Genomic DNA, 9,835 nt, shown 5'->3' with positions numbered 1-9,835 from the left:
CTTCAGCCCACCAAGGCCAAAATAGGCTGTTCAGCCCGAGCCTACAAAAGCTAAAGTCCATTTCTCCTCTGGCCACTTGAGGGCAGGAAGTAGCTTGGAAACAATTGGCTCCACCTCCCTGGGCCAGAGGGGCCTGGATTCTCAGGTAACTGATGATGACCACAAATAAGGAAACAATCACACTGACACTACTTCTACTGGTGTCTGACATTCTGTCCTGCTGTCAGAACACATGCAGTTTTTGCTTCTACTCTTTGCTTCTCTGCAGGAAAAAAAGCTTTCCCCAAAAGACAGTCTTCCCAAAGAGGAGATGAAATGTAGAAAAGCCCCACTATTTTTATTTAAATATCCGAAATATATCACGAAGGAACATACACTGCACTTTAATGGTAAAAAGATACAAGTTTATAACATCTTATAAAAACTACCATTTAAAAGTGATCTTGTTCATTTGATAGTCCCCACCCCCATAGCAAAATAAGTATATTAAAAAAAAAAAAAAGGGTGGAGAGGAAGGATAGGAGGGGGATTATTGAAGATAAAAGCCCTAGGGCCACAGTAGAGGCAAAGAGCATCTGGGAAGAGGGCTAAAAGCTGTGTTGGGACTCCACTCCTTTAACCCTCCAATGTCAAGCTGTGGGGCACAATCAGTAGCTAAGTGATGAAAAGAGGCTGCTGGGGTTGGACGGAAAAGATGAGAAGGGCAGGGTTGATATGGCCTGGTGCAGGAGCTTACCCAGGAACTGGCACTACTCTTTCCTAGGTCCTCCAACTCCATATCCTGGTCTCTAAAAGCCTGCCCTATCTCCATTTCCCCTCACTCCAAACACACCTGAGGCATCTTTCCAGTGCTTAGCCCCAACCCTGCAGAGGAGGGGTGGGGTATTGGGCCCAGGAGCCTTTGCAGCAGTCCCAATTCTATGGATTCCATGGGGTAGAAGCAGGGCTCCTGTGCCTGTGGGTGCTCACACCTTTCATCCCTTTGCTCATCTCTTCACACATCAATTGCCCCACATCAGCACGTGAACTGGACTAATCACCATTCCCAAGCCTCAGCAGGAATGGTTCTGGTATGGCCATCTGCACTGCTCAGAAATTCTTACTTCCACCCACCAAGGCAGGTGGCCAGATCTGAGGTGTGTGTGTCAAAGGACATTCTGACTAGCACAAGCATTTGAACATAAAGAAGCACACATCACTCATGTGATTCTCTCTACATTTCAAACAGATCAGCTCCAAGTGGCAGGGAGAGTTCCCACTTTCAAAAGGACAGCTTTCTCAAGGTATCTTCCTTCCCAGAGTTAAATTTAATAGAAAAATCCCAGCCACAGCAAAGCCCTGTAATAGGTAGGGGGCTGGCCCTTTCCTTGCAGGGACCACGGCAAGGATCTGAGGACCAAGATTTAGGTTCTGGATCATGTCAAATGGGAGTGTCAGCACAAAGCTAGGGCAACACATGGTGGGAAACATCTCTCCCCAAAACCTCAGATGCTGTCCTCCAAAAGCTAAAGGGTGCCAGGTCTCCTTTTTTTTTTTTCCCTGAAATACCCCTACCTCAGGGAAATGGAGGACCCCTGTCCCCAACCCTCTCAGAGATTGCTGCCATTGTTTATTCCCTATAAGAATTTTCTGGGCAATGAAACCATACTTCCCGAAAGTTTCATCCTAGATCCCCACTGACAGCTTGGTGCTCAAGTTCACCTTGTTTTCATGATTACACCTGACAGCGCCCTACCTCCAAATGCAGACCACATGGAGTCAAATCCCAGAACCTTCCATAAGGATCCTTTTGTTAGCATAAGGAGAGTTTTGTTTGTTTTTATTTCACCGTAGAAAATTCATGTTTACAAGCCCTGGCTTGGGTTAGAAACATCCTAACCATCATCCTGTTGAATCAGTCTAAAAAACCTCCTCTGGAACAAAGCCTTTTTGTTCCCTAAGTAAGAGTTCCTCAGCTCCTGCTGGGACCCCAGCACCCTTCAGTTCTGGGCAGGAGGCTATTTTATGCACATCCTCCTCTAAGTTGAGGGTGATAGAAGGGTTTGGCTCAACAACATGCCATCTCCTCCAAGCACACAAACGTGAGCACTCACATACCACACACTCATCTGATCACTTTCTTGAAGGTGAAGAGTGGTGGAGCAGAAAGGAGCAAGAAGCACGGTTAAGAATGAAACCTAATTAGGTTTCTTCCTGCAGTCCTTCCTCTGCAGCATCCCTCTCTCCCCATCTTTGTTGGGTAGGAATGGCCATCAAGAAGGGAGCCAAATTCTTGTTCTTTGGGACACAAGGCCAGGCTCCTATCTCCTCTACCTGAATACAGGACTTGGGCAGGGAGAACTGCTCCTCCTGCACAACAGTCATGTCAGGGCTCCAATTCCTGTTTCTCTAAGTACTGTTAGCCAATTTGGGACTAGTCTTGGGTTTTCCTTAGAGGACACAAGAAGAGAACCCACTTTAACATCCTTGACTCCCTGCTCAACACCTCTGTCTGGCTTTAGGAGTCAATGACAGTGAGGTAGCCATAAACCATATACAAGACCAATTGCCCAGAGAGAAGGAAAGGGCTTCAGGGACCACTGTCACCCAAGTTTCCTCCAGAAGGCACTTGAGCTGATCCCATCACGAATGGTGCAACATGGGCCATTACAACACCCATGGGCACATTCTTGCTCTTGAGGAGGTAAGCAGTACTCTTCACTCTTCCTGGACCCAGCCCTTGTCTGCTCCTCCCACTGTCTTCACTTTTGTCCCTACAGTGTATAAGAAAGTCAAAGTAAGCTCAGCTGCCATCCCTGATCCTATTCTCCTTCAAATAGGAGGTGAGGTGCAGGACTGTGGAACGTTCAGGATCTACTATAACTCAATCTTGGGGTAGGGCTGGACTAGCCACAGTCCTTGCTTCTGGATCAGGACTTTAAGCCTCCAGATTACCTGTGTCCATAGTTTACCTGCTGAAATTGCTTTTGGATAAACAAAAAAAGAACACAACAAACAAATCCCCTTTCCCAATCTTTTCCATTTCAGCTGCCAGTTGGAGTCCAAGGTTGTGGGAGCCATACTTCAGTCTTGGTCCTGTACCTTGAGTCCTCACTTATGACCTCAGTCAAGGGTCCAGGGACTAGCTCCCCTACCCAGGAATGCTGTAGGAACTTCCCCGAGATACTCATAGTCTCAGATTATTTACAGAGCTGAGGCTCTGAAGCCACTGTCCCGATGCATTCTTCTGGTCTCCTGGGTCCACTCCTCCAGGAGGGGGACAGATTCAGATGGGGTGGTGGTGGGACCATCAGACCAGAAAGGGTGTGCACTCTTCTGTAGATTCTTCTGATCACTCCCACCACCCAGGACCCCTTGCGCCTAAAGAGAAAACTGCCCATCGGAAGTCTTCGACTGGCACCCTTGGCACATCCGTTTGTGTCTGAGTAATCGATCTGTCCGAGAAAAACACTGAGAAAAAAGGGAGGAAAAACTCAGTGGCCCATTAACAAGCTCCTTCACCACATAGAAGGCATATGTCATATTCTACTTCCTCTCAACATGTGCAGATGACACAAGCACAGTGGTTAAGAAAGCAGTTGTTGGAGCCAGAGCCCCTGGCACCGAATCCTGACTCTACCACTTAGGAGCTGTGTGACCCTGGCAAGTTATTTCATAGCCCTGAATCTGCACACTCTTCTATCTGTAAGATGAGGCTAAATGTTCCTACTCACACCATAGCTGCTTTGTTCATCAAATATTACTGAGCATCTATCTCAAAGCAGGTACAGTTCTTGGGGCTGAGGACAGGGTGGAGAGTGAGAAGGACAGTCACTGCCCTCATGGGACTTTCACTCTAGCATTTGGAAGATTCCATGTAAGAGTGCAGAACAAAGCTCGAGACCTAGCAAAGCATCCAGGAAGTGTTACCACTATCATTCTCATCTCTTGTTCTTGTCTTGTTTTGGTCCTGGCATTGACATTCTCATCAGATCAGATGCTGACCTCAGGGCAAAGATTACATCTCTTCCTCCAAAGTGCAGGAGCTCTCAAGTCGGACTGAATCCAGGCTCTGCCCTTGATCTGCTGTGTCCCTGGAAAACTTAACTTCTCTGAATCTCAATTTCCCCATAATTGAAATGAGGACGACACAGCTACTTTATGGAGTTAATGTGAAGATTTACTAAAAAACAAACAAAAAATATCTATGTAAAGTATGTTCTCACAGTACCTGGCACAGATTAAGTGCTCAAGAAAGGCTATTATTATTTTAATATTCTAACCCTTCCCCCTAAGCAGCTGCATGAGGCCAGAGGGATGAACCTCATCCTGAGGTTCATCTTTTATGGCAAGGAACACTGGGTGGCAGGAGTGGGGCCTGGCCCTGGTTCTTGGGTAAGGAAGTTTATGTGTGGAGCCGTAATGGGGCTGGATGACGTGTGAGCCTTACCTGATGACACCGTTCACACTGGTAAGGCTTTTCACCACTGTGTACACGCTTGTGGCGTTCCAGGTGGTACTTCTGAATGAATCGCATATCACATATATCACACTCAAATGGTTTCTCACCTAACCCAGGTGGAGACAGAAGTGAATGTCAAGAGGTGTATGTGGTAGGGACATGGTTCCAGCTATCTTCTTAGTCATCTAAACTATAATATAGTGGAGAGATCCCCAAAACTGCTGGTCTCAGTGACACCAGAAACAGAGCTATGCACTCTTTATACCTCATTTACTTATCCACTTCCTCCATTTCTAATGCTTCCCCTAGAAGGTAAACCCAACTAAACAGGTATATCTCATCACAGAACAAAAGTTATAGACTATTCTCCCCCTGTGAATATAAACAAGAGACTTACCAGTGTGAATAAGGATGTGCCTCTTGAGGTGGTAACTGCTCCTAAAGGCTCCAAAGCAGTGTTCACAAATAAAATTTTTTGGAATCTTTACTTGAAAAGAACCGTTTTGTTCCACTACCACCACCTGGGGGCAACAATCAGGCATGTCATGAGGCTATTCCTCTGCCCTCTTCCTAGAGACCATTCTACTCTGGGTCCTTTTTCAGCTGCTGGATGAAGAACCTCTCTGATGATATCTAAAGATGCCAACATCTCCCACATTCCTCAGGGTTAAGAGTTCCTCTGGGAAAGGAGGTGGAGTGGGTAAGATGCCTGTCTTGTTACACTCAACAGTCTGAGCATGACCTGAGCTGGAGTTAGTCTGTCCCTGCCCTAGGGAACAGTATAAATCATGTTCCCTGACCTGTACCAAAGATGTTTCAGCAAGGGTAGGTATTAACTACTAAAGTGGACTCTGGGTGAAATCAGGGGATACACACTGGCTATGAAGGATGAAAGCATTTAGGGAAAGTTCCAGGGAGAATCACAGTGGAAAGAAAAGATTACCCCATTACTAAACTGTACTGGTTTGGGGGATTACCCCATTACCTGCCTTTTTAACAGTCTTTTTTGAGTGAGAAGCCTCAGCCAAGCTGTCATCATCTTTCCGGTTCCGGGACTTATCACTGTCTTTTCGGTGGCCCTTTGAAGACAAATCAAACCTAAACTCACAGTCCATCTCAGAACACAATATAAGAGACCAGATACTACTTTCTGACAATTTTTAAATGACAGGTAACCACCTGCTCCAAAGGCTTAGAAAAAGTACTCTTCTGTTTCTCTCCATGTCCTTGGTCTCAAGGGGTTGTTGTATAAAAAGACCTTCCTCAATTTTCTAAAATATCTACATTCATTCATTCCCCAGCTGTACTCCCTTTTCCCACTTTCCTAAACAGAAGCGCTGAGGAATCAAAGCTTGATGTCTCCTGGCACAAAGCTTGGGCCACCCGAACCCCAAGCACCACAGTGGACTCAAGTGCTGTACCTGACTCGAGCACCTCAGCACATCAGGGCTACCTGCCCGCTCGCCATTCTCGGCCTGCTTGCTGGCAATCTGGCTCAGCATCATCTTCTTGCTGGCTGCAGTGGGAACCAAACTCACACCTGCTAGGCCTTCACAAGCCAGGAGACTTGCCTAAGTTGAAAGGAGAGGAGGTGTCAGATCACCTGGCAAGGCAGGGCAAAAACAGGCTGCCATCTTCTATAGAACTGCCTTTTACACCCAGCTACAGACAAATTGCTTCTCTCCAGGGAGCAGCCCTCCTCACTGCCAAACCCTCCTTCCTTCAAGATCCTCCCCAACTCATCTCACCAGTTCCTTTTCTGTTGTTCTTCAGCATTAAAACACACATGAAGTTAATAATCAGGCAATATCAACACCTTTGTCAGCAGTACTGTGCTAAGTACAGTGTATGTGGCTACAAATTACTTTGAAAGTATTTCTAGGCCTTAACACTGAGTGGATATGAGATGTGTCAATATTACCCACTGAAATGGGAAATGCCTAGAGGACTTTTCTCCTCTCTCTCAAAAGCTCTCAATTTCAGAGCCCATTTCTGATTGGCAGACCTTATTGGTACCAACTATATATTCTAGGAGGTTTGTGGGAGACCAACCTTACATGTGACTGAGTTACACTCCCCAGCTGGGTGCTGAGGCGCTCAGTCCCAGAAATGTGGCAGAGCTTTCCCCACCCTTCTTGGGTCTGAGGGTCGATGTCTCGTGCATGGGTGTGTCTTGCTACAGCCCCATGAGTGAAGCTATGCTCATTTGTTCCTTTGTAATATAACCCCTTGCCCGGTTTAGGATAGAATCTCCCATGGAAGTGCCTTATATGTGTCCCCTTCTCTTATTGTGCCCTTGGGTGTGGCCTACCCAGGTGTCAGTCAATCTGCTGACAGTGGACATCATGAAGATACTCAGCCCCCTGAAACCTGACCCCTTGCCTCATTTGAATAGTTTATCCTCAATAAAAGGGGTCAGCGAGTGCTCTCACTCTCTTTCTGTGAACCCGTAAGGTCAGAGGAGCTGTCACAGTGACCCCAAAGAAAAAGGTATTGTCTCTCTTGTGTGGTTATTTCGTGCAGCCCAGTTAGCCCAGTTTAACTGGAGTGACCCCTGAGCCTTTTAGTCACGAGATCAGAAACCCAGCAGAGGTTATTTCTCTTTAAATATTAATAAGTGTTGTCAGTTACAGCAGATGTAAAAATCAAACTACTTGGAAGGATTCTGAAGTTGAATAAACAATTTCTTTTGACTCCTTAGGCCATTTATATGTATGCATATCTACATTTTTTCATATTCTCTGTTCTGCATAAAGTTGACAAGTTACTTAAACAAGATATATTTAAGCAAATAACCTATTTTCACTGCTGCATTCTTCAAATTGACTTTGTTTAGTATCACTCGATATGTTTCTTTTACTGACAAAAAAACTTAAAATAGTTGGTCAGTAAACTCCCAAATTTATAAAAAAATTCCTTTCTTTATAAATGATCAGTGTATCTTGGAATCCCTTCTCCCACCTTCAGGGACACTTTGGAGTGAAAGGTCCAGAATCAAAAATCTTATCACTGCTGTTTGTACTGTAATCTTGGGCAAGTTATTCCACTTTTTAAGCTAAATAAATAGTGCCTATTCTCATAGAGTTGATGAGAACTAAACTAAAATGTAAAATGCTTGGCAGTGCTTAGCAGAGTTAGTGTTTAGTGAAAGGCAATCTTTTCAAAATAAGAGTGAACTTAATGTTGTAGAATGGGCAGCAAACAGACAAAGGAAGAAGAAACCAAAGGGTTTCTACTCTGCAGGGAAAGGAGGAAGCTGTGCATGCAGAAGCAGCTGGAAGAAAGCCAATTATACTATAATCAGGCTGCCATCCTGGTGAGACTGGTAGGGGAGGTTCCCTGGAAGAAAGCTAGAAGCAGCTCTGGGAATGTGTGCACAAAGCTTTTCTACCTAGATGACTACAACAGGCTATCTAGTCATCCTGTCCCTCCAATCCATCTCCACTTGCACAATGACAATTACCTTCTAAACATAGTGATTTGATGTTACTCTGTTGCTTAACATTATTTAGGGAGGCCTCATTCCCTATAAATAAGATCTAATTCCTCAGGAAGGCATAAAAGGCCCTGGGGTCATACTCTGCTTACTTCTCCAGGAAAACACCCCCCACCAACATTATCTACCCTATCTCCCAAATTATACCCATTTAAATCCTTTGCTTCGTAACTACCAAACTACCTGCACACCTTGTACCTCCTCACATTCTCCTTTAGTCTAAGCCTCTGTCTACATAGTATCCCTTGTCTGATTGTCCTTCTCTGTTTGTTAATCTAGCAAAATCCTTTGCATTCTTCAAGCTTCATCTTCTTCCATCTAGGCAGAAGTATCACTCTGCGGTGTATATATGTCTATTTTTTGTACATTCCTTCAACCAACAGTTTCAGTCTCTACTACTAGTCAGCTACTATGCAAGGCATTGTGAATATAAAAATAATAGACTGTCTTTCCGTCCCTTCCCCCCAAACCCAAGTAGCCTGGAAGCTTACTGGGGACAAGAACAATCTTATTCATCTTTGTATTCCCAGCACAATGCCTTGCATGTAACAGGAGCTCAATAAATTCCTGTTGGGAAAAAAAACAACAACAAACGAAGCATTCACCAGACTATGTACTCTTTTATGCCCCTCAGCACTTAATGTACCAAATGCACACTGAGTACATGTTGCTTTGCAAAAGTTTCATTAGTGCCTGTGATGCAGTATAGCCTACCTCCTTCATTTGACTGGAAGCTCCCTGAAGGCAGGGGCTGTGGCCTGTCTCCTTTCCTTCCTCTAGATCTCCCCCTGGTGTTTAATACAGAGCTTGGCTCACTGGGTTGGTCAATATTGTTGACTAGGGCAGCATTCAAGAGTGTAACTGCAAAGAGGCTTCCCAGTGATCTTGAAGGAGGACTTTAGAGCTTTTTACCTGAGCCATGCTGACTTTTCACTTAATGCAACCCAAAGTTCAGGAGTTCCTTGATCCAGCTTTCCTTAAGACACTGCCTTTTGAAGAACTGTCACCAAATCACGGTAATGGCTCCCTCATGTCCTCTCAGTCCTGCTGCCATATTGAACTGCCTTTGTCTCCCAAAAGAACTTTGTGTCCTCCAAAGGGAAAACAGGTGTTCCAAGAATCCCTGGTCTCTCTTTGGCTTCTGCCTGTTGTCTGAAGAAAAGAGAGTCTTCTAGTCTTGGTTTTCCAGTTGAATTCTCTTGATTTAGCTCTTGATTTGTTCCAGAAACCTGAAACTAAAGAGGGAGATGGGGCCCTTAAGTGCAACATCCTCAGGCCATAGTGACGTGAACTTTTTTTTTTTTTTGCTGGGCGCACTCTGAAGCTCAGAAAGAAGACATGAGTCAGGAGAGCGTTCTTTCTAGGTCAGTAGAAGAAATTGGTCTCGTAGGCAAGGAGGGGCAGCCAACAGAAGCAAAAGTAACAGGGACCTCTTAGAGAGTAACTCTGTCAACAGGGTTACTGCTTGGATTTGCCATCTTAGGAATGGAAGAAGGGGGCGGAGGCCTTTCAGGGATTTTGGGCCAAGTGGGCCGGCCCGCAAAGCTGGCACTCTACAGAGGCTGAGAGACCCGGGGTGGAGGAAAGCTCGGGGGCCATCGCTGGGCGCTGAGGCGACGGGCAGAAACCACACTGGCAGTGCCCACACGTGTATGTTCTCTGAGTCTGCCCGAAGGTACGTAAACTCGTTGCGGAGGTGGAGGGCGGGCAGGCAAAGCTAGGCATAGCGCGTTCCCTCCCTCCAGCCACCCAGATAGGCAGCTGCAGCGTCCGCCGCACCAACCGAGCCGAAAAGACGAGAGAGCCGAGCATAGCGCGAGGTGCGTGCTCGCGCCCGCGTCCCTTCCAAGCGAGCGTTCGTCTCCAGGGTCGGGGACGCGGCGGCAGGCGCCGGCGGG

General features: G+C 46.0%; 2 protein-coding genes across 8 annotated transcripts in view; one reads left to right on the top strand and one right to left on the bottom strand.

The window, feature by feature from the left end:
- Nucleotides 1–316: 316 nt before the first annotated feature.
- Znf740 (zinc finger protein 740) lies at nt 317–9,166 on the bottom strand. 4 transcript variants are annotated; one of them, XR_007347425.1, is made up of 7 exons: nt 8,850–9,166; nt 5,863–6,012; nt 5,431–5,520; nt 4,839–4,962; nt 4,430–4,548; nt 3,985–4,162; nt 317–3,450 (listed from the first exon to the last, which is right to left on the bottom strand). XR_007347425.1 is itself a non-coding variant. In XM_015493528.2 (6 exons), exons 1-6 carry the CDS (start codon nt 8,658–8,660, stop codon nt 3,361–3,363), a joined length of 582 nt encoding a protein of 193 aa, XP_015349014.1. In that variant the 5' UTR covers nt 8,661–9,166; the 3' UTR covers nt 317–3,360. The 4 variants fall into 4 exon arrangements, 3 of the variants coding, with proteins under 3 accessions (XP_015349014.1, XP_015349013.1, XP_015349015.1); XM_015493528.2 differs by lacking the exon at nt 3,985–4,162 and having other exon boundaries at nt 8,652–9,166; XM_015493527.2 differs by lacking the exon at nt 3,985–4,162.
- Nucleotides 9,167–9,396: 230 nt separating this feature from the next.
- Nucleotides 9,397–9,835, top strand: part of Csad (cysteine sulfinic acid decarboxylase) — a 26,274-nt gene continuing 25,835 nt past the window's right edge. For 2 of the 4 annotated variants that reach the window (XM_015493524.2, XM_015493523.2), the window contains exon 1: nt 9,399–9,612. In XM_015493524.2, coding sequence (XP_015349010.1) covers nt 9,590–9,612 — 23 coding nt within the window. In that variant the 5' untranslated portion in view covers nt 9,399–9,589. Of the gene's footprint in view, nt 9,613–9,835 lie in introns of all 4 variants that reach the window. The other 2 variants (XM_048802801.1, XM_048802802.1) reach the window with 2 other exon arrangements.

The sequence above is a fragment of the Marmota marmota genome, unplaced genomic scaffold (assembly GCF_001458135.2).
Source record: "Marmota marmota marmota unplaced genomic scaffold, marMar, whole genome shotgun sequence".
Classification (NCBI taxonomy): domain Eukaryota; kingdom Metazoa; phylum Chordata; class Mammalia; order Rodentia; family Sciuridae; genus Marmota; species Marmota marmota.
Note: the sequence above shows the minus strand (reverse complement) of the source record. Positions and strands in the feature narration are given on the sequence as shown.

Coding starts and splice junctions, on each gene's coding strand:
- Znf740 (XM_015493528.2), bottom strand. Junction 4,963..5,430: donor CAAAAAAGACTGTTAAAAAG/GCAGGTAATGGG, acceptor TGTTGCCCCCAG/GTGGTGGTAGTGGAACAAAA. Junction 4,549..4,838: donor GCACATCCTTATTCACACTG/GTAAGTCTCTTG, acceptor CACCTGGGTTAG/GTGAGAAACCATTTGAGTGT.